This window comes from Gavia stellata, chromosome 4 (genome assembly GCF_030936135.1).
Source record: "Gavia stellata isolate bGavSte3 chromosome 4, bGavSte3.hap2, whole genome shotgun sequence".
Classification (NCBI taxonomy): Eukaryota; Metazoa; Chordata; class Aves; order Gaviiformes; family Gaviidae; genus Gavia; species Gavia stellata.
Window position 1 is genome coordinate 250,068 of NC_082597.1, and position 23,660 is coordinate 273,727.

At 44.2% G+C, this 23,660-nt stretch overlaps 1 protein-coding gene across 3 annotated transcripts in view; it reads left to right on the forward strand.

Annotated features, from left to right (window-relative positions):
• GOLGB1 (golgin B1) overlaps positions 1-23,660 on the forward strand; it is a 47,781-nt gene that overhangs the window by 22,312 nt on the left and 1,809 nt on the right. For 2 of the 3 annotated variants that reach the window (XM_059816196.1, XM_059816194.1), the window contains 9 exons: positions 218-5,259; positions 6,353-8,303; positions 9,907-10,085; positions 11,316-11,481; positions 12,623-12,754; positions 18,969-19,127; positions 19,260-19,357; positions 20,054-20,188; positions 22,423-22,528. In XM_059816196.1, coding sequence (XP_059672179.1) covers positions 218-5,259; positions 6,353-8,303; positions 9,907-10,085; positions 11,316-11,481; positions 12,623-12,754; positions 18,969-19,127; positions 19,260-19,357; positions 20,054-20,188; positions 22,423-22,528 — 7,968 coding nt within the window. The remainder of the gene's footprint in view (positions 1-217; positions 5,260-6,352; positions 8,304-9,906; positions 10,086-11,315; positions 11,482-12,622; positions 12,755-18,968; positions 19,128-19,259; positions 19,358-20,053; positions 20,189-22,422; positions 22,529-23,660) is intronic. The other variant, XM_059816195.1, reaches the window with a different exon arrangement.

Genomic DNA, 23,660 nt, shown 5'->3' on the forward strand with positions numbered 1-23,660 from the left:
TCCTAAAGCCAGAATCTTTCATGCTGCAACTCCAGAAACTTGAAATGAACAGAAATGACCTGAGGAGTCCTCCTGCTATTAGTGAGGCTACTATTTATTGCAATAGCTGGGTCAGGAAAGGCTATCCTTAAACTACAAAATGCGGAAGGCAGATACTTCCAAAAGTGACCCTTTCACAGGATTCAAAGGAAAATTGAAATATATTATTTTCTTTTAGGCAAGAACAGATGGCTTTCCCAATGGAAACAAGCAGTTTACTGAGGAAAGTTGTCCACCTGGAATTCTAGAATATCTTGCTGCAGAGAAACAGAAAGAGCTGTCAGTTTTGCTGCTGGAACTGGAAGAAGCCCAAGAAGAAATAGCTTTTCTGAAAAGACAGCTCAAGGGCCCAAACGGTCAAACTTCTACAGGTAACCAAAGAGGAGAAGCAGCTAACGGTCTGGAAGATAATTCCCAGATACGGTTTCTTGAGGGGGAAGAGCAAAAGGCTTCAGATACACAAAATGAGTTGGGCAGTAGCTCATTACTGAGAGAAATAGAAATGCAGCAAATTAGTGTGCTTCAGGAAAACAAAATCAGTCTTCAAGAAGTGCTCCAGGGGAGCACTGTCCCCTGCAGAGGGGAGATGGAGGGAATGCAAGAAGTCTCTACAGCAGATCCAGAGCCTGGTACCTCTCAATCTCAAGAACTGATGAAGTTACAAAACCAAATTACAGAACTGCAGCTAATCCTGCAGAAATCAGAAGAATCCTATAAGAAGGATATAGGAGAAAAAGGGGAAGAAATAAATAGGCTAAACCAGTTGGCTGAGGAATACAGAAAAAAAATAGAGGATTCTGACAGTGCATTTTGTGTTTTGACTGAAGAACGAGATCAGCTCCTGTGTCAGATGAAGGAACTTTCTACCATAACAGAACTGAAAGAGCAAGTGAAGCAACTTGAGGAAAATCTAGCTCTTTCAGAAAAGCAGAGACTGTCAGACAGTCAAAGCAGTCTTCTGAGAGAACAAATCCAGAGCCTTAAAAATGAATTTAAATCCAAGGAGATAAAAATTGAAGCTTTGCAAAAAGACTTGGATGAAGCACAACTTCAGCTTTCTGACCAGGACATGCAACTGAAAGATCTGAGAAGCCAGATCGAGAAGAAGGAATGTGAAGTACTTGATCTAAAACAATTTTTGAGGAAGAATACAGCTGAGATAGAAGAGCTTTCCCAAAACTTAGCCTCAAAGGGACGTGAAGCAGCAAGCCTAGAACAGCTTGTTGCTGAACACACCAGGTCTATAGAGAGACTGCAACAAACCTTGCTGGAGAAAGACCAACAGATGACAGAGATCAGTGTCAGCATGTCTGAGAAAATGGTCCTGCTGAATGAAGAGAAATTTTCTCTAGAAAATGAGCTGAAGAGTCTTAAAGAGCAAACAAGTCTATTATTAAAAGCCCAGGAAGAAAAAGACCAAAACATAGAAGCAAAAGATACATATCTGAAATGTGAGCCATCTGGGCAGCAGTATGAGACAGAGGCAGCATGTAAAGAAAGTGAGGTATTAGTAAATAAACTTGAACTTCTGAAAAAAGAAAATGAGCAAGTAAAGCGGAAGCTGCAAGCAGCACTTGTTAACAGGAAGGAGCTTCTGAAGAAGGTTAGCAAATTGGAGGATGAATTAGTACAATTGAGAAGAGGACATGAATCGGAAACCTCAGTGGCTCAAGAAGCTGAAGGGGAAGAAAATATGACAAGCGTGATAAGCAGAGACATGAATCTTGGAAGCCAGCCCAGTGAGGAGTATCTAATTCAGCTGCTTTCTGAAAAGGAATCCGAGTTGCAGAGTATCCGGAAGGATCTGCTGGATAAAGAAACTACTGAAGCACAATTGCAGGCAGTGATTGAGGAGATGAGGCGAAGCTTGCAAGGTAAGACAAACATTGTTTCAATTAAAGATGAATTCATGGAGAGTCAGACAATTGCTGACAAAGTAACTGAAACCAATAAAAGCCCAAAAGATTATGAAGAAAATGAAAAAAATAGTTCAGCAGCTACAAATCTTGAAGAAAACCAAAAGTCTGCTCTGAAAGAGAGGATTTCAACTCTGGAACAAGAAAAAGAACAACTTCAAAAAAAACTTCAGGAAGCCCTGGTATCTCGCAAAGACACTATAAAAAAGGCTCAAGAAAAAGACAGGCATCACAGAGAACAGCTGAAACAGCAGAAAGATGATTACAACATCCTACAAGAACAATTCGATAAGCAAAGCAAAGAGAAGGAGAGCATCCAAGCTCAGCTCAGACAACTCCAAGAACAGAAAGGATCAACAGAGAGTGTTCTTGGGAATCAAGATGGGTTGGATTCTTCATGCGTGGAAGCAGAAAATACAACAAATAACAAGCTTGTAGAAGTTGCAGATGTTTCTGGGGAAGAGTTTAAGAAAAAACTTGAAAAATTGTGGAAGGAGAAGGAGGAACTGGAATATAACGTTAGCTATATGCAAAGTGAACTTGCTTGCAAATCAGAATTAGTCTTACATTTGCAAGAGCACATAGCACAGTTGTTTCTGGAGATAGAAGGGCTGAAGACAACCTCTGACCAAGCTGAAGCTAAGGCAGCAAGTCTTCAAACAGAATTGGAGGAGAGTCGAGCAAAAATTTCTAGAGAGGGCAGTCTGGAAGACCTGAAAACACTTATGCACCAAAAGGATGAAGAAATGGAATTCCTTAACTTGCAGTTAAGGGAGAAAAGTGAAGCTCTCAATAATGTGCAGGCACAGTTGCTGGAAAAAGAGGATTCAGTCAAGAGACTATGTAGTCAGTTGGAAATTCAGGCTCAGGTACATGAGGAACAAAGCAAGCGACTGCAAACAGAGTTGCTTGAAATTCAGGAGAAGCAAGATGACAGTGCAGAAGCAGCTAAACAGAAGAATCAAATGCAGAGAAAGTTGCAAGCTGCACTTATTTCTAGAAAAGAGGCACTAAAGGAGAGCAAATCTCTAAAAGAGGAGCTGGCTAATGCTAAAACTACTATTGAAAATCTTTGTGTCAAGTTGACAGATAGGGAAAGCCAAATATGTGGCCATGTTAAAGAAACAGATACTTTAACAGAAAAGTTAGTGGGCCTCACTGAAGAGCGAGAAAAACTTATTGCAGAAGTTGATAAAGTACTTAGAGAAAATCAGAATCTTGATGGATGCTGTAAAAACCTGACGTTTACTCTAGATAGCGTTGTTGTAGAGAAGGAGAAGCTGGAGAAGGAGATGGAATCCTTGAAATGCCTTCAAGCCGCTGAGAGTTCTGAGTGGCATGAGAAATACAGGGAGCTTCAGAAAGAATATGAAACTCTCCTGCAGTCATATGAGAATGTGAGTAATGAGGCTGAGCGGATTCAGCGTGTTTTGGAAACTGTTAGGCAGGAAAAGCAGGAAATTTTCATTAAGCTGAAAAGTGTTGAAGCAAAAAAAGAGGAAACAGATAAGCAGCTACAGGAAGCTGGACAAGAAATTGATGGAATGAAGGAGAAAATGAGGAAATTTGCAAAATCAAAGCAACAAAAGATCCTGGAACTAGAGGAGGAGAATGAGAAGCTTAGAGCAGAGATGCGTTTTACAGATGGAGAGCTACACAGGACTGGAGATGCCTTTACAAATACTAGCCTGAAAGAAGATCTGGAGAGCTCTAGGAGGGATCACCAGTCTCTTGTTACTCAGCTTGAGACAGTAATGGCTGAAAAGGAGTCTCTTAATCAAGAGATCACAGACTTGAAGTGTCATTTGCAGTTAACAGAATCTAAGCTGAAGGAAAGCAGAGAACTGGTAGACAAGTATGTTGCTGAGAAGACAACAGGGGAAGAAACAAATCAGGCAATAACCACGCCACCACCACCAATGGAGAGGACTGAAAATCAAGTAGATATAAGTTTTAGACCAGAGTCTCCTACTGCAGAGCTGGAACAAAAAGCATTTGAAGGTAGTAGCCCATGTGAAGATCTTGGTACCTACATACAGCAGATAGCTGAGCTCACAGAGCGAATCACAGAACTAGAAGATAATAGGAGGGCTTCAGAGCAACAGCTGGGTGATATCCGCCTATGTGTTGAGACTTTAGCAGGTGAGAAAAGGGCTTTAGAGACCCAAATGGAAGAGAAAGTCCATGAATTGAATGTTCTTCAGGACACAGTAGCAAAGATGGAGCAAACAGTCCAAAAAACCAAAGATGACCTTGTCAGGATGACAGAACTGAAGGACACGCTAGAGGCTGAGAAGGATGATCTGGAAGAAAGGCTCATGAATCAGCTGGCAGAACTTAATGGGAGTATTGGAAACTACCAGCAAGATGCAACAGACTTCCAGGTGAAAAATGAGCAACTGAAACATGAGCTTCAGAGTTTGCAGAGAATGATGTATGAACTGGAGGAGGAGAAATGTCAGATGGCAAGGGAGAACAGTAAAGCAAGTTCAGAAAAGCAAAAGGAATTTTTAGAAAAGCTAAAATGCAGTTGGAGGGGAGACAGCAGCACACATGTAAAGGAGCTTCAGGAACTGCTGAAACAGAAACAGCAGGAGATTAAGCAGCTGCAGAAGGACTGTATTAAAAGCCAGGAAAAGAACAGTAGTTTAGAAAGAACTGTTAAAGCTCTGGAATTTGTGCAGAGTGAGTCTCAGAAGGAGGCGGAAGCAGCCAAAGAGACTTTAGCTAAAGCAGTTGAAGACACCAAGAAAGCCCAAGCAGAGCTTGCTCTCTGCAGAGTAGTATTGGATGACACCCAGAGTGAGGCAGCAAGGGTTCTAGCAGAGAGTGTCAAAGTGAAAGAAGAGTTGCAGGCAAACAAAGAGAATATTAAAATTCAAATGAAGAAAAAAGATGAGGACTTTGAGAGAAGACTGGAACAGGAAAAAGACAAGCACTCAAAGGAAATTAAAAACATGGAAGAAAAGCTGGCAACTTTGCAGAGGCAGAAAGACTATATGGAAACAACTGTTGGTGATCTTCAAGACTCCTTGAAGACAAAGGATCAAGAAGCCAAGCAACTGGAAGGCAGCCTAAACAACACACTAGCCCAGCTTGCAGCCTTCACCAGGAGCATGTCTTCCCTTCAGGATGACAGGGATAGAGTGATAGATGAATCAAAAACATGGGAGAAGAAATTCACTGAAACTATTCAAAAGAAGGAGGAAGAAATACGTTCAAAAGAGGAAACTTGTGTTGTGCTAAAGGACCAGATGAAGCAGATGACCATACGTGTGGAAGAACTTCAGGCTCATATATCCAGGTAAAGACGGTGATAATGACTCAGCTGGTATTCTCGTATTTCCTTTTGACAAGGCAGCAGCCAGAGGTGAGGTAGGATTCCCCCTTCCTTTTGCAGTATACCAGAAAGAAAGAATTTTGAGTATGTAAATATGCTAAATGTGACATGATTGGCAAAACTAATGAATGCCTAAGATGGAGAGCAAAATTAGTCTTCCTAGTAAAGCTATAAACATAAGGCTTATCTCCTGGATCATTTATGTTTGGATAGAAAAGAGGTTTGGAGTTATGTTGTAGGGAGTTACTATGTATTTGTTGTCTGCACAAGGATACAGGGAGATTAACACTGTAAAATATTCCTTCTTCTCATCGTTAGGGTACCCATATTAAATCTATTCTCTGTCACAAGCAGTAGCCATCTGAGTACTGTCTAGAGTCTTTATTAATCTGAAATTTGAAATAGATTGTTTTGCATAGAGTTGTTGCATTCAGAGATTAAACTTGGCAGGTCAAGAGAACATTGGGATACATAATTCCAGTTTAATCCCAAAATAGATTTTGAGGGAAAGATGGAGCTATGGAAACGTACCAAAATGTACATCTGGGAATTTCCAAAATTCAAAACCAAACTGTTCTTGAGTAAAATTGTTCTATAAAGTTTGTGATCAAAATGCTATATTGTTGCATGCTGGAACATGAAATGAACATCAAGCATATGAGAACAGCTATTTAATTGATTTTTTTTATTTTGTTTTTGTTAGGTACAATGTATGAGAGAAAAGTATTTTAATGAGAAGGAGGTGATAACATTCAATGTTTAACGTCCTCCATTTTTTAAATATTGACATAAAGATTTATCTCACTGGACAACTTTTAAAAAATATTCCCCCAGCACCACCCCCTTCAGACAGTAGTGCAGTCAGAACTTTAAAAGATGCCTTGAATTTTAAATTGAGAGAAAGCTAATCATCTGGATATTTCTGGCTTGCTTTCTTACACTAAAACTAATTTTGTGGGTTTTCTAAATTAGTATAATCAATGACGACTATTAGTGTGGTTTTGCATACTGAGATACTTCGTTGATTTGTGACTGACTTTCTCTTCTCTGTTTTCAGGCTGGAACGCAACAAGAAAGACTGGGAGTCTGAATCCAAGAAGGAGATTCAGCATCATCAAAAGACATGTGAAATGTTGCAGGAGGAAAAAAAGGAGCTTTTGACTCAGCTTGAAGGGTCTCAGAAACTGTACAGCAAGTCGCAGAATGAACAGCAGAAACTGGAGTCAGAAATCAGCAGCCTGAGAGACCAGCTTGCTGACTTACAGAATTCCTTCACCAAATGTGAATTGGTCAGAGAAGAGCTGGGGAGTATGGTCAAGCAACAAGAGATTAGTATCCAGAATTTTAAATTCAGCTGTGAACAGCTTGAGGCTGATCTGCAAGCTTCCAAGGACCTAACAAATAAGCTGCATGAAGAAACTAGTGCCAAGGATCAAAAGATTGTTAGTTTGCTGTCTGCCAAGGAAGAAGCAGTTATGGCTGCTCTAGCTGAATTACAGCAGCAACATTCTGAAGAGATGAAAGAGTTGGAGCATAGGCTAAGTAAGGAGGAAGAGGATAAAAAAGCCTTGGAAAATGAAAAGAACAAATTTCTTGACAAACTTGATCATCTCACTGAAAAGGTGAAGATAAGCAGAGAAGAAAGTAAGCAGCAGAAGGCACAACTGGACTCCTTCACCAAGTCCATGTCATCTTTGCAAGATGACAGAGACCGCATACTGAGAGAGTACAAGCAACTTGAGGAACGTCATCTTGTTATAATCTTGGAAAAAGACCAACTAATTCAAGAGGCTGCTGCTGAAAACAATAAGCTCAAGGAAGAAATCAGAAGTTTTCATAGCCGGATGGATGACCTCAACTCCGAGAATGCCAAGCTGAATGCAGAGTTGGTGCGGTATAGAGAAGACCTGAACCAAGTGATTTCAATAAAGGACTCCCAACAGAAACAACTTCTCAAAACACAGCTTCAGCGGATCCAAACTCTGGAAAAGGAGAAGGCAATCATAGAAACACAGCTGAAAGAGTCCGAGCATACTCAGGATGATCTCAGGAAGTGCATGGAAGCCTTGAGAGAGGATAAAGTCAACATGTCTCAAGAGATTGAAACCCTTACGTCCTCTCTGTCTCGGGTGCAGAGTGACATGACAGCATTACGTGAGGGGGGTCCTATCATGGAGTGTCAAGCACAACTGAAGGCCCGAGAGGAAGAGGCACAAGAACTGAGTCGTAATCTTTCCCTCTCACAGAAAAGGATAATAGAACTTGAGGGAGAACTAGTATGTGTTCAAAGGGATGCAGCCAAGAGAGTGGGAGAGGCTGAGGACAGGCTTCGAAAGGAATTGAAGCACCTACATCATGATGCAGGGATAATGAGGAATGAAACAGAGACGGCAGAAGAGAGAGTAGCAGAGTTGGCACGGGACTTGATGGAAATGGAACAGAAATTTCTTGCAGTCACAGATGAAAACAAAGATCTCAGAGCTCAAATTCAGTCTTTTGGGAAGTCCATGAGCTCTCTTCAGGATAGCTGGGACCAGGCCAATGAAGAGCTTCATGTTTTGAAACAGAAATACTCTGCAGACTTAGAGGAACAAAAGAGTCTGGTGCAGAATCTTCAGAAACAGATGGTTCAGCTACAAGAAGAGCAACATTCCACTGCCAGGGACCGAGATACAGTGAGGTCTGAGCTGACAGAACTGCAGAAAGCCACTGAGGAAAGAGGTCTCTTGGCCCAGATTGAGAAACTTAATCAGAAGCTCAGAGCCAAAGATGATGAGCTTCTCCGTTTGTCTTCAGAACTGGAAGGCTCTTCCAACCAAGTTAAATCTTTCTCCAAGGCTATGGCAAGCCTGCAAAATGAGCGAGACCGTCTGCTGAATGAATTGGGCAAAACACGTAAGATTGAAGAAGTGAAGCAACAAGCGGAAGGGAGCACTTCCACCAGTCCTTCAGAAGTGCAGAGTCTTAAGAAAGCACTGTCCTCCTTGCAGAATGACAGAGACAGAGTAGTAAGTCCTTGTTCTCTCTTCCTGCTCTTACTTAAAGACCCATAGGAGATTTGGATCTTCAGATCTTAAAATTAGCGCACTTAGATCTGGTAATTACAATGTGAAACATAGATCATTGTCTTCACAGAATCACAGAATAGTTGAGGTTGGGAGGGACTTCTGGAGATCTTATAGTCCACCCTCCCTTCTCAAACAAGGTCAGCTGGAATAGGTTGCCCAAGACAGTGTCTGGTTGGATTTTGAGTATCTCCATTGGTGGATATTCCACAACTTCTCTGGGCAACCTGTTTTTCCATGTATCTGGAAATGGTTTCCAGAATTAGTTGCTCCATCACCATCGGAGGGATGAAGATGAGACTGACCAGCCTGCAGTTCCCCAGTTCCTCCTTCTTGCCTTTCTTTGTAGGTAGGGATGACATTTGCTTTCTTCCAGTCTTCAGGAACCTCTCCCAGTCGCCATGACCTGTCAAAGGGAATTGAGTTGCTTCCCAATGACCTTAGCACTTGTGGGCATGCTCCATCAGATCACATGGATATAGTATGTGCCATCTATGTTCTCTTCTCTGATATATGGAAGCTGTGATTTCATTGTTAACTTTGCAGGGTGGTTTCTCTTGTTAGCTTGATTTAAAATATGGAATCATAGAAATAAGATATGGGTTCCCTGTTAACTGGGAACATTGTGGAAGCTTGTACATTTGATTTGTCTTAGATTTCTAGAAGACACTAGAGCAAAGACTTGGGTCTGTTTCTCCTCTTGGCAGCTGATTGTCAAGATAGGTACAAGGCATTGCAGCTTCATTTTGACATCCTTGCTTGCATACTTAATGTGTCCGTGTTTGTATAGCCTCTGGCACCATGCGACTCAGCAAGTTTCAGAGTTCTAGTTGCTGGTCAAATGACAGACTTCTACAATCATTTTCCACTGCCCATTAGTCTTCTGTTAATTCACATCAGACTTGTGATACTGTCTTAAACACATCTTCCTTCTTGTCCATTTTATATCTCAGTTATTTGTATATTTATGTCTCCTCTACTGCTGTTTTGTTGAACTTGCCTATCTGTGTAGCGCTGCTAATACTAAGATAGATCCTCAGTAGAGGGATCTCCTTGTCTCGAGAGTCAGTCACATCTTCTTGTCTGCAAAAACTGATTGCAGCGATGGATGTGTAATGACAATTTATTTCTAATTCCAGTCTGAGTAGACTGTCAAAAGGATTTTAGTTCCTCTGTTCCTGGGTTTACAGTAAATACCAACTTCAGGAGTTATTCTTAACCAGTGCTGTCTGTCTCACTTTGTCTTCCTCTGAATAAGGGAATTAATATTGTAGTCTGGGGTCTTTCTGGTTATGTATGTCAAATCTTCATGGAAGATCTCAAAACTCACTGCTTTCATTAACGATAGAATTCTCTGAAGTTTTTTTTCTGAGCAGTTTTTAGTAGACTGCTGTAATCACTGATTCAATTTCTAGTTTCTCTGTCATCTGAATATGACTTTTTTTCTCCAGATGCCACAGTGAGAAATGCTCCTAAACACTTATAAGCAATGAACTTAGCTGCTTGCTCAGTTGTCACACACTCTGATATTTCCCTTTAATTAAAGGTAAGAGAGCTGAAGAATCTGCAGCAGCAATATATACTAGTCGGGGTAGAATCAGCTGAAAATTCTCGCTTAAAAGCACAACTGCAGGAGTGTCAGCAAGATGCAGATAAACAGCACCGTCTCCAAGAACAGCTGAAGCAAGAAAGTATTTTCTACCAACAGGAGCTCCAGCAGCTTAGGTGAGAATTGTCTGTCTTCTCACTGCCTCAGAGATGCAAATGTGCAGTTTCTTTCAAAGAGCAATTGTGGGCAGAAGGCAAAGAAGGCACTGAGAACCTCAGCCTTACCTGTGTTAGCTGACGCTAAATGACTTTGCCCTGTTCAGGAGTGGGCACACATTTCCCTTGTTCGCCTTTTGCCTTAGAGGAAGGATTATAGCCCAGCATACTGGAAGGAAATGCCTGTGTGAAATAGATCAATGACCTTTTAATTTTTATTTCCTTCATCCAGTGGTAGCCAATATCATCTGTCTGAGAGGAAACTTAGACTGTTTCTTGTATTGGAGCTTATGTATATAATTACAGAACTCTCCGTTCCAAGCTAATGATGAACACCCTTTATTATCCCATTGATATAATTGTTTACAAAATACTTATTTTATATGACTGTCTAATCCTTTGTTTCACTTGCTTTATATCTTCTATTTTTAAAAAAGTCTGTAATTCAAGTCTAGTGAATTGTCATCTCCAACTGCACTAAAACTAGTCAGACAAATATGCTCTGTTCTAATAATGGGGAAAAAATCCTTTCAGGTACTTCAGAGATCCATCTAAGAATGACTGAACGTGGAGTGAAAGGGGTGGGGTTTTCTGTGGAAAGATGTATGGCTTATCTTTGGACAAGGTGATAGTAAAACTTGTAGTGCTCCTTCCCCCTCCCCCTGTCTCCAATCTGACCCTCAAACTAACATTCAGGTCTCAAAGTTTTGAAGCAGCTGACAAATTTTATATATCTCCTGATAAAAGAAAAGGAAATTTATTTCCTGTCTAGCTTCTACAATGTAAATGAAGGTAAGGCCTCAAGTTTGCATGTTGGGATCAATGCTATGGTTCTGGTGCATATTTGACTGAGGCAGTGATAATGTTATGATGACAAGTGGCATTGTCCATGACTTGCTTGACAAAACTCTCTATACAGCAAGATCAAAACAAAGTCCAGGAACACCAAAAGCGTGAGCATTGAACAACCTGCAGTGTTGAGCCAAATACAGAATACTTCCTTAAACCTGCTTTTAAGGTTCCTGTACTTAAGTGGGTTGTTTTGGTTTGGTTTAGTTATAAAACTTCTTTTCTGGCATGGGTTAATGATAGGGAATAAAATCATCCTCAGCTCATTCTGATCTGAATTCATGGATATCATAAGTGATACTGGTAACTTCCTGGTAATTGCCTTTGTGTCGTACTGGGCAGACAAGAGAAAACTACCTGGGAAAAGCAGAACAGCAGCATAAAGGAGCAGTACCTCATGGTCATAGCAGAAAAAGACAAGCAACTGAGCCACTTACAAAGGATCACGCAAGAAATGAAACTGCCCCTCAGCAAGTCTCAAATTGTAGAGGAGCAGTACCAAACAAAGGTGGGTGGAAATACACAGAATCTTCATTGCATGGAAATGTCAGGCTTGAGATTCAGCCAAAGCAGCATGTGTTGCTTGTATTCAGCTCGTACAGACTGCAGTATTGGATTTTGTTGTGTGGCCTCCAAGGACTATATCAACAGTGTAACTTGGATCCTTGAAAACCTTTAGAAAACTCTGGCATACCCTTATGTGCTCTTCCCTTAGGTTCACGGTTCCTAATGTTTCAAGAAAGAAAGTAAAATAGACAGGGCTCCCTAGGTACCTTAGGTCCTTCTAAGCAGTATGGAACTTCTCAGGTCTTTCTTTCTGGCTATTTTAGAATTGTCTCTTGCATTGTGTTTGAATCTAAGATCTTCTGGTTTAGTTCTCCTTTTAATGTCACATTCTAATTTTTAAGTTTCCTGTTGAATTCTTATTGCTCTTTTTACTGTGACAGGGATCTACAATCCTGACTCAAGCCCAGAGAGGCTGAGGATTGAACATTGTACTTTCTCCCTTCTTTCCCCTGTATCACAGTCCTAAAAGTGGAGTGGAATATGTTGAGTATTTTGCTTGAGCTAGGGAAGAACGCTTGCCTGCTTCATGTACAATACTATTACATTATGAGCAAGGAAAGAACTTTCCTGCCCTCATCTGTAATGTTCCAGTGAGAAGCTTTTATGTCAGTGGAGGAGGGAGGAAATCTCCCTTTATCCCTTCGACACACACATGCATATATGCAAAGAAAAAGCTAGAACACTGTGTGCATGTGTTGCTTTCCAGGAGAATGCTTCAGTGCTAACCTTTTAGTCGATGTTGAATGAGAGCACTGTGGCCATTGCTTTGGATTTTTGTTTGTTTTTCTTGTTCTCATTCATGCCCTTTTTTTCCTTCCTGTATTGTAGACAGCTTTAAGACAACTTTTGAGAAGGACCCATCGTATGTGCAAGTTCAGGGATCCTTTCCTAATTGTTTGGATTTTCAGATAGCTTTTAGGATATTTCTGTTTATTCCCCATTTGCTGTTTTTCTTGAGCAGATCAAGTTCCAGGCCTAGGAATAATGTTGGACTTGGACCTTGGAATACTAAACAGAGAGGACTAATACAAGAGTGGGTTGTCACATGTGCAGTATATTTTTCATTATTCTTTCCCTGCCAGATTTCTTCAGAAGTTCTGAGAGGGGACTTTTCAAGCCTAGAAACAGAGACAAAACATCTCCAGGCCCAGCTAAGTGACAGCCTCAAAGAACTACACCAAAAAGAGCTCAGAATTCAGCAGTTAAACAGCAAGGTACCGATTATCTTATATACTTGGTTACAGAGTCCGGGATGAGGAATGTGGGGAAGAGTGTATGTAGGCTTGAATAGGGCTCAGGGAGCAGGAATGAATCTTTCTGTTCTTGTGGGCATTTAGTGAAGTAACACAAAATCAGAAATATTAGTTAGAAGAGACTTCTGGAGATGATCTAGTACATCCTTCTGCTGCTCAAAGCAGCACTGTCACCAACATTAGGTCAGGTCAGCCATGACTTTGCCTAGCTGAGTGGTGAAAGAATAGAGATTCCAGAACCTCTCTGGGCCTTTGTCCACTGCTGCTCTACACTTTTAATGCAAATGTTTTTCTTAATGTCTAGTCTGACTCTTCCAAGTCACAGTGTGGCTATGGCCCATTATTATGTTTTCTGCCACTATCAAAAAGAGTTTGGCTCTGTCTACTTTATGACTCCCTTTAATTTAATTGTAAGCTATTGTTAAATGACCCTTTAGCCTCGTCTTTAGCAGGCTAAAGCAGCCCAGCTCTCACAGGCATCATGTGCTCCAATCCCTCAACAGCCTTTTCCTGGAATCCTTCCCATTTCTCTATCCATTTTAGAATCATTTAGGTTGGAAAAGACGCTTAAGATTACCGAGTCCAACTGTTAACCTAACACTGCCAAGTCTACCCCTAAGCCATGTCCTGAACTGCCTCATCCACATGAACTTTTAAATACCTCCAAGGATGGGGACTCAACCACCTCCCTGGGCAGCCTTTTCCAGTGTCTGACAACCCTTTTGGTGAAGAAGCTTTTCCTAATACCCAGTCTAAACCTCCCCTGGCACAACTTGAGGCTCTTTCCTTTTGTCCTGTTGCTTGCAACTTGGGAGAAGAGACCAACACCCACCTCACCACAACCCCCTTTCAGGTAGTTGCAGAGAGCGATGAGGTCTTCCTCAGCCTCCTCTTCTCCAGACTGAACAACCCCAGCTCCCTCAGCCGCTCCTCATCAGACTTGTGCTCCAGACCCCTCACCAGCTCCGTCGCCCTTCTCTGGACACGCTCCAACACCTCAGTGTCCTTCTTGTAGTGAGGAGCCCAAAACTCAACACAGCATTCGAGGTGCGGCCTCACCAGCGCCGAGTACAGGGGCACGATCACATCCCTGCTCCTGATGGCCACACCACTTCTGATACAGGCCAGGATGCCGTTGGCCTTCTTGGCCACCTGGGCACACTGCTGGCTCATCTTCAGGCGGCTGTCGACCAACACCCCCAGGTCCTTTTCCGCCGGGCAGCTTTCCAGCCACTCGTCCCCAAGCCTGGAGCGCTGCATGGGGTTGTTGTGACCCAAGTGCAGGACCCGGCCCTTGGCCTTGTTGAACCTCATACAGTTGGCCTCGGCCCATCGATCCAGCCTGTCCAGATCCCTCTGCAGAGCCTTTCTGCCCTCCAGCAGATCAACACTCCCGCCCAACTTGGTGTTATCTGCAGACTTACTGAGGGTGCACTCAATCCCCTTGTCCAGATCCTTGATAAAGATATTTAACGGAACTGGCCCCAATACTGAGCCCTGGGGAACACCACTTGTGACTGGCCACCAGCTGGATTTGACTCCATTCACCACAATTCTTCGGGCCTGGCCTTCCAGCCAGTTTTTTACCCAGTGAACAGTATGCCTGTCCAAGCCATGAGCAGCCAGTTTCTCCAGGAGAATGCTGTGGGAAATGGTGTCAAAGGCTTTACTAAAGTCTAGATAGACAACATCCACAGCCTTTCTCTCATCCACTAAGCGAGTCACCTTGTCATTAGTCAGGCAGGGCCTGCCTTTAATAAACCTGCGCTGACTGGGCCTGATCACCTGGTTGTCCTGTACATGCCGCGTGATGGCACTCAAGATGATCTGCTCCGTAATCTTCCCTGGTACCAAGGTCAGACTGACAGGCCTGTAGTTCCCCGGATCCTCCTTCTGGCCCTTTTTGTAGATGGGCGTCACATTTGCTAACCTCCAGTCAACTGGGACCTCCCCAGCTGAAAATGAGTGACCTAAAACCAGTGCCAGTATTCCAGGTACAATGTTACTGGTTCCAAGCAGAGCAGGTAATAACATCCCTCAATACACTGGCCTTGCTTCTCCTAATGTAGCCCAGTGGCTACAGTTTGCCTTGTTCACAATGAGGGTGTACTCTTGGCTTGCATTCAGCTGGGCAGCTCCTGTAACTCCCTGGTCCTTTATAGCAGAGATGTTGCCTTGGCAGTCTCTTCCCATCCCATACGGATGCATGGGTTTTGCCTCAGGTGCAGAAGTTTACACTTCTCTTTATTGAACTTGTGATTTCTGTTGGCCCAATCCTCAAGTTTCTCAAGGTCCCTCCAGATTGAAGTTTTGGTCTCTGTCATGTCAGCCACTCCCCAAAGTTCAATATTGGCTGCAAATTTGCTGATGCTGTTCTCTATGTCATAACTTACATTGCTGTCAGTGTTGAGCAATATGTGCCCCAGGTAGGCCCCAGGAGTATTCTGCTCTTTGCTGGCTGTCAAGCCATTGATCATTGCCTTTGAGTCCAATGGTCCAGCAGCTGACCTGAATGGACCAGAGGGATATTCCAGGCCATATATAGATCACATTCAGGAGGATCAGTGACGGTACTGTCTGAATCAGCAACGTCTCTGCCACTGAATTTTAGTGCCCTTTCTTTAAAATGACCAGAGGGAGAAAGGAGGAGAGGGGAGGACAGAGGAGGAGAGGGGAGGACAGAAAGAGAGGAGAGAAGGTGGTCGCCATCACAGAAACATGGTGGGACGACTCGCATGGCTGGAGTGCTGCGATGGAGGGCTATAAGCTCTTCAGGAGGGATAGGCAAGGAAGGAGAGGCGGTGGGGTGGCTCTGTACGTCAAGGAGTGCTTTGATTGTATAGAGCTGGATGATTGTCACAACGGGGTTGAATGCTTATGGGCAAGGATGAGGGGGAAGGCCAACAAGCCGGATATCCTGCTGGGGGTCTGTTATAGACCACCCGACCAGGGCGTAGAAGCTGATGAAGCGTTCTACAAGCGACTGGCAGAAGTCTCTCAGTCGCAAGCCCTTGCTCTTGTGGGGGACTTCAACTTACCGGATGTCTGCTGGAAGTACAACACAGCTAAGAGGAAACAGTCCCGGAGGTTCCTCGAGTGTGTGGAAGATAACTTCCTGACGCAGCTGGTAAGCGATCGTACAAGGGAAGGTGCCCTGCTTGACCTGCTGTTTACGAACAGAGAGGGTCTGGTGGGAGAAGTGAAGGTCGGAGGCCGTCTTGGGCTTAGCGACCATGAAATGATAGAGTTTTCAATTTTTAGCCAAGTAAGGAGGCGGGTGAGCAATACCGCTACCATGGACTTCCGGAGGGCAGACTTTGCCCTGTTCAGGACACTGGTCGGGAGGGTCCCTTGGGAGACGGTCCTGAAGGGCAAAGGGGCCCAGGAAGGCTGGACCTTCTTCAAGAAGGAAATCTTGAAGGCGCAGGAGCAGGCAGTGCCCATGTGCCGTAAGAAGAGCCGGCGGGGAAGACGGCCGGCCTGGCTGAACAAGGAGCTTATGCTGAGGCTCGGGGAAAAAAAGAGAACTTACCACCTCTGGAAAAAGGGGCAGGCAAGTGAAGAAGAATACAAGGACCTCGTTAGGTCATGCAGGGAGGGAATTAGGAAGGCGAAAGCCCAGCTAGAGCTCAACCTGGCCACGGTCGTAAGGGACAACAAAAAAAGCTTCTATAAATACATTAGCAACAAAAAGAGAGCCAAGGAGGATCTCCATCCTCTACTGGATGCGGCGGGGAACATTGTCACGAAGGATGAGGAAAAGGCTGAGGTACTTAATGCCTTCTTTGCCTCAGTCTTTAACAGCCACACCAGGTATCCTCAGGGTATCCGTCTCCCTGAGCTGGATGACAGGGATGGAGAGCAAAATAGGCTCCCCATGATCCAGGAGGAAGCAGTTAACGACCTGCTATGCCACCTGGACACTCATAAGTCTATGGGGCCTGATGGCATCCACCCAAGGGTGCTGAGGGAGCTGGCGGAGGAGCTTACCAAGCCGCTCTCCATCATTTATCAACAGTCCTGGTCAACGGGGGAGGTCCCGGATGACTGGAGGCTTGCCAACGTGACGCCCATCTACAAGAAGGGTCGGAAGGAGGATCCGGGGGACTACAGGCCTGTCAGCCTGACCTCGGTGCCGGGGAAGGTTATGGAAAGGCTCATCTTGAGGGCGCTCACGGGACACGTGCAGGATAACCAAGGGATCAGGCCAAGCCAGCACGGGTTCATGAAAGGCAGGTCCTGCTTGACCAACCTGATCTCCTTCTATGACCAGGTGACCCGCCTAGTGGATGAGGGAAAGGCTGTGGATGTTGTCTACCTGGACTTCAGCAAAGCCTTTGACACTGTTCCCCACAGTATTCTCCTAGAGAAGCTGGCGGCCCGTGGTTTAGACAGGTACACTCTTCGCTGGGTAAAAAACTGGCTGGATGGCCGAGCCCAGAGGGTTGTAGTGAATGGGGTGAAATCCAGCTGGCGGCCGGTCACAAGCGGAGTCCCCCAGGGCTCAGTTTTGGGACCGGTCTTGTTTAATGTCTTTATTGATGATCTGGATGAGGGGATAGAGTGCTCCCTCAGCAAGTTTGCAGACGACACCAAGTTGGGAGGGAGTGTTGATCTGCTTGAGGGTAGGAAGGCTCTGCAGAGGGATCTGGACAGGCTGGATCGATGGTCTGAGGCCAACCGGATGAAGTTCAATAAGGCCAAGTGCCGGGTTCTACACTTCGGCCACAACAACCCCAGGCAACGCTACAGGCTTGGGGACGAGTGGCTGGAAAGCTCCCCCGCAGAAAAGGACCTGGGGGTGTTGGTCGACAGCCGGCTGAATATGAGCCAGCAGTGTGCCCAGGTGGCCAAGAAGGCCAACGGCATCCTGGCTTGTATCAGAAATGGTGTGGCCAGCAGGAGCAGGGAGGTGATCATGCCCCTGTAATCGGCTCTGGTAAGGCCGCACCTCGAATATTGTGTTCAGTTTTGGGCCTCTCACTACAAGAAAGACATCGAGGTGCTGGAGCGTGTCCAGAGAAGGGCGACGAAGCTGGTGAGGGGTCTGGAACACAAGTCTTATGAGGAGCGGCTGAGGGAACTGGGGTTGTTCAGTCTGGAGAAGAGGAGGCTGAGGGGAGACCTTATCGCTCTCTACAACTACCTGAAAGGGGGTTGCGGTGAGGTGGGTGTTGGTCTCTTCTCCCAAGTGACTAGTGACAGGACTAGAGGAAATGGCCTCAAGTTGCGCCAGGGGAGGTTCAGGCTAGATACTAGGAAAAAGTTCTTTACTGAGAGAGTAATGAAACATTGGAATAGGCTGCCCAGGGAGGTGGTAGAGTCACCCTCCCTGGCGGTATTCGAGGAACGTGTGGATGTGGCATTGTGGGATGTAGCTTGATGGACATGGTGCTGTGTGGTGTTGGGTGGGTTGGTTTTTGGTGTGTTGTGGCTTGTTGTTGTTGTGTGGTGGTTTGTTTTTGTGGGTTTTTTTTTTTTTTTTTTTTTCAGGTTGGACTTGATGATCTTACAGGTCTTTTCCAACCGTAGTGATTCTGTGATTCTGTGAGGAGGGGAGGAGGGGAGAGAGGACAGACTGGGGGGGGACATGCAATGGGGGAAGGATGGAGGGGAGAGAGGGAGACCAGACAAAGGTACCAGAGAGTGAGATTATATGAAGAAAGTTGTTTCCAGGTTCCATTTCTATTGTCAGTAGTTCTTTCTAGACTCCTGAAGGAAGTCTTTCCTTCAGAAGGCATGCTTCTGATCTTGAGTGCTGCCTGCGATCTTGAAAAAGTTTCTGTATTTCCATGCAGAATCACAAGCAGTCCAATTCCCACATTGAAATGGAAGACTCAGAATTTAGCAATCTTCAGAGAGTTGCATTCAAGGAGAAAGCAAGAATAAACAAACACAATTTATTGATGCTATTTCTGAAAGGTTTAGGTCAATCTCAGCACTTGTTTTGGAAGCATGTTATCTTGTACATCGTGTTGATTTTTTGGGACTCCTGTTCTGGAAACCTTAGCCACAAGCTACTGTTGGAGATTATCACTGGTCTTTGGACCTTAGTAACATGCAGTGTGGCAGTTCCCATGTTCTCAATAGAATTTGTACCTTCAGTTACATAGAGAACAATTTTGCTTTCACAAAAATACGAGTTCTATACTTAGCAGTTGTGTTCTCTTCTCAGCTATCTCAGGTCTTTGAGGAGAAAAATGCCCTCTCCCTCCAGCTGCGTGGTAGCAGTCGGAACATCTGTGAGAGCCATCAGCACTACAGTGAGGTTCTGAACCGCTGCTTGGTCCTTGAGAGGCAGCTCCAGGAGCTGCAGTCTGCAGACAAGGGCATGGTAAGAGTGGTCGTCTTGGTGCAAGGGAGGGAAAATCTTATGGCAGATGGCTCCACTAACTGTGCAGCACTGTAGCTACTTTTTATCCTCTTCATTCAGTGCTATCTGTCATACATTCATGCTTTCTTTCAGGAGTTGTTTGCAACAGATGCTGCTCCAGGAGCACCCCAAGAAAAGAATGAGCCTCAGAGAGGCAGTTACACACCAGAACTGCAGGAGTTGCAGCTGAGGTAAAGAAAGTCTGAGAAAACAGGGCTGGGGATGTTAGTCCTGATGGACATCTTTGGGCTAGTGATGAGCCTATTTCTGTTACTGTCTGTCAGAGTGTTGGAAAAACTCAGTTCCACACTAGGACCTTGTGGAAGTGGAGGAACTGTTATATGCACTTGACAGCTGTCGTTAGTTATCTCTAAGATGATACAGAGTTCTATTCACAGAAGTTCAAAAAATGAAGAGACAACATTTGCAGCAGCAATTCCAGTTGACCATCACCAGCCAAACTAGCATCTTTGATTTGATGGGCTGCGTCCTCAATAACTGCTTAAGTATATCAGTGGTCTTGGTCTCAAGGCTGTTAGCCTGAGAGTGTCTGGAATTGAGACCTAGCACATGATTCCTTGTAACCTTCTGGAACTAAGATCTAGCACATGATTCCTCATATATTTTCAAAATAATTTTCAGAAGGTGGGGCCATGGATGACAGAGCCAAGGAACTCCTTCCTGATGTGACACAGAAGCTTCAAGAGATTTATATTCTCTCTTGCTTTCCAAATAATGTAAATATATTAATAAAAGATAACTAAGTCTTCTGTGTGAAGTTGAAGGGAATTGGAGTCTGTTCACATACTGCATCAGTGAGTAAAAGAGAAGCAGAATAGTCCATGAATTACCCCTTTTTTGGCATATGCTTGGTTATTTTCTGACAGGTTGTCCGAGACAGAACATTTACATAGCAACACAAAGCAGGATCTGAGGTATTTAGAGGAGCAGCTGGAGGAAGAACGGGACCGTCGTCTTGCTGTAGAGGAGGCGCTCTCTGCAGCACAGGATCAGATCAGGAGGTGAGGGAGCTTGAGCAAACAGGCAGTATCACCAGAAAAGTATGGTGATCCTAGCTCTGTGTTCATTTGTGCTTCATTACATCCTTCTGTCGGATGTCACGGTGGGCATAGAAACAACTATACCATGTCTGTCACAGAACCGCAGAATGGTTGAGGTTGGAAGGGACCTCTGGAGGTCATCTGGTCCAATGCCCCTGCTCAAGCAGGGCTACCTAGAGCCAGTTGCCCAGGACCATGTCCAGATGGCTTTTGACTATCTCCAGGGATGAAGTCTTCACAACCTCCCTGGGCAACCTGTGCCAGTACTCAGTCACCCTTACAGTAAAAAAGTGTTTCCTGATGTTCAGGCTATCCTTCAATTGTAGACAAAGATAGAATGAGACAACTGACTATACATTAAGACAAAATCTGACTAGAAATGAGATACCAGCTTTCTCAGTGAGTTAAATTAACTATTGGAAAATGTAATTTGGAGACTGGGAATTGGGTGAAGGCAGAAGAGGAGTTTTCATACTTCCAGGGGATCTGTCTCCTCAGTAAGCACCTGTCTGTCATGGGCAAAACAGTCTTGACTTGAAGAAGGTCACTCAATTTTAATGTATTGGCAATTAACATTAATTTTCAATTCTTTTGGGTATTGAGAAACAATTAATCACTTAAACACTTCCCCCCGCCTTTCCCAGGCTCAACTTCAGTAGCTCCTCCCCTGTTCCTAGTATCCTGTCCTGTTGTTTGCACCGCCCATTACGCTCAGTCCCTGTGGTGAGGTGAAGGGCAGCGTTTGGAGGCTGGGGTCAGTATGTAGTGATTTCTCTCTGCTGCTCCTTGTTTCTTACTCATTTCCTCCTTCCCCTAGCAGCTACAACCCTTTTGTTAAATATGCTTGAGCAGAGGCATCATATGCTCCTCTGGTTGTAGTTTTGGCACACAGTGAGGCACCATCCATTGCCAAGCCAGCTGGAACCAACTGTGACTGGTACAGGGCACTTCATGGCCTCCTGCCACACAGCTCTCCCTCCCAACTCCCTGTTACCAAAACCTTGCCATTTATACCCAATACACTGTGTATCTCCTGTTACTTGACGGATGCCCTTACAGGCAGCAGAGAAAAGGAGGCTGACCTAGACTAGATGTTAGGATTAGGATGCAGTGAGTCGCATGTTAGAAATGCCTGTTTCTCCTCATTGACTATAAAAGTGGGTTTTATCACATAACTTGATTGTAGGCACTTGTGCTGTGCATTTCCTGGTAGTTAAAATAAATCTCACTATTGGAGTCTTTTTATGTGAAAGCAGTGACTTTTTTCTGACACACATGCTGATTCAGCCAAGAAATAATGGTCTGTATGGAGTAATTCTGGAGGAAGTTCCCTGGTAATTGTTACACAACTCAGACAACTGTAGCCCCTTTGAGCATTAAAGTCTATGAAAGCCTCCTACAACTGATTTTACTTCACTAACTAATGCTAGCCTGAAGATCTGACAGTGCTGCTTCTCCATTTCATCCTTTAATAGTATCTTATCAATCTTGAATATCTGTCACTAGAAAATAGTTAGCCAGAACCAGCGCTATTGGGATCAGAGCTGGCTTCCAAAGTAGTTTCATAGAATTTAAAATGTACAGTTAAATAATCTGCCCTGGCTTCTTTCAAGTCACACACTACGAAATTTCACTTGGAAGCCCTCATGTAGAACACAGAGACCTTAGTTAAGTTAAAGAGTTGGAAATTCCTGAAAGACAAAAGGGAAAAAACAGCACCAAAAAACCTATGAGTTTTGCAGTGACAGGTTATAAATCAGGTAAGAAAGGACTCCACTGCCAGCAGCTGAATTGTGCTTTCTGCTGGAGAGGAATGGTAATCTGCACATCATGCAGTATGGAAGTTTTACTTTTCTCCCTGACGGTAACTATGACTGTGGGCACAGGAAGTGGCTGGCACTGAGCAAGTGCAACTTGTACAGAGAGCAGTATGCCTACTCTGTTGCAGTTTCACCAGCCTCCTGGGGGAAGAAGGAGGGCTACTGCTAGTTGGGTGAGCCAGTCCTTCTGCTCAGCTTGAGCTCAGGAGGCACTACAGTTGTACAAATGAAACCAGTTCTTGTCAAGTGAGGCCATGGCTTGTTTGCAGTGATTGATTACTTTTTGAAGAAATACTTCCTTTCCTAAGCTTGTCTACTGTGTTGGTTTGGGGCATCGTGAGAAACTGAATTTAATTTCATTTTTTTTTGCGGCAGGTTGCAGTCAAGCGAGTGGACGTCTTCCTTAAATGCTAGCATTGATATGACTCCAGGTCACGAGCATTCCTTGCTGATTGACTCCACGGATAAGAATTTCAGCAAAGTAAGAATTTACATTCACAGCTGTCAATGATGTGAGCCCTGGCTGATGCAAGAAAATGTGAACTGAAAATGGTGAACCTATAGCAGCTAAATCCTTCTGTAGGCACATTTAAATCTGTTCGCGTTTGTGTAGGTTTCTGCTCTTGTCTTGCTCGGTTTTCCATGCCAAAAGCTACATATTGTTCTGATTGTGCCTCTGCTACAGTCCACATAAGCAGACTGCATGTCAGAGGTCACTAAAATGTAGGCCAGCATTGTCTGTGCCTAAAATGTGGTCCCAGGTTTCTTGTGGAATATTCAAGGCCTCAGTGGTGAGCAAATGGGCAAAATCTGTGCAAACAATGTGCAATCTCATGCATAAGAAGTATACGTATTACTGGCCCTAGCATCTGCAGTGTCTGGAGAGCCTGCCCTTCCGTTTAGCAACCATCTCAGTTTTTCCTCACTCATTGTCTTTCAAACCCGTGTCAGTCAGGCTGGGAGCCGAAGTGGAGAGCTGCGTTTTCACTGTACTGAATGACAGCCTGGCAGTCACGTGTCCTGTTTTGCTAAGGATGAAGCCCTGCTGAAGAGTTTGCCCTCTGGTCTCTTCAAGACTTGGGGGTGGTGCTCTCAAGAGCAGCATCAGCAGAATTGCAGGAAGAGCTATACCTGGATGCTATTCTGTGCTCATGCTTGGGGTTTGTTACTAGAATAGACAGTTTTTTCTTATCTACTGGAACTTTACCGGTAGATGTTACCGTTGTCTGAGGACTCCTGGAAGAGCATCTGTAGCGTCAGGTCACTCTATAACAGCTTGTTCAACAGCTTCAGAAGTCCCTTCAGCTGCAAGGGTGAAAAAACGCAATAAATTAATAATAATTTTCTTCTTTTAGGCCAGAGAGAGAATCAGGGTTCTTAGTAGCTTGAGGCTCTAGCAGAAAAGTACCATTGATCCATTAGTTTATATTTTACTTGGAGGGGCTAGAAATTTGTAGGGACCAAATGTTAGAAGAGATGTTCTGCATTCTGTTGCCCTTTCTCAAGCAGAATTTGGAGAAAGCTGGTTCATGAGAAACCTGCAGAGAGCAGGGGAAGGGGAATATTTCACTGAGGATTGGCTCTAGAGGTCAAATCTGACAGGGGAATGGGTT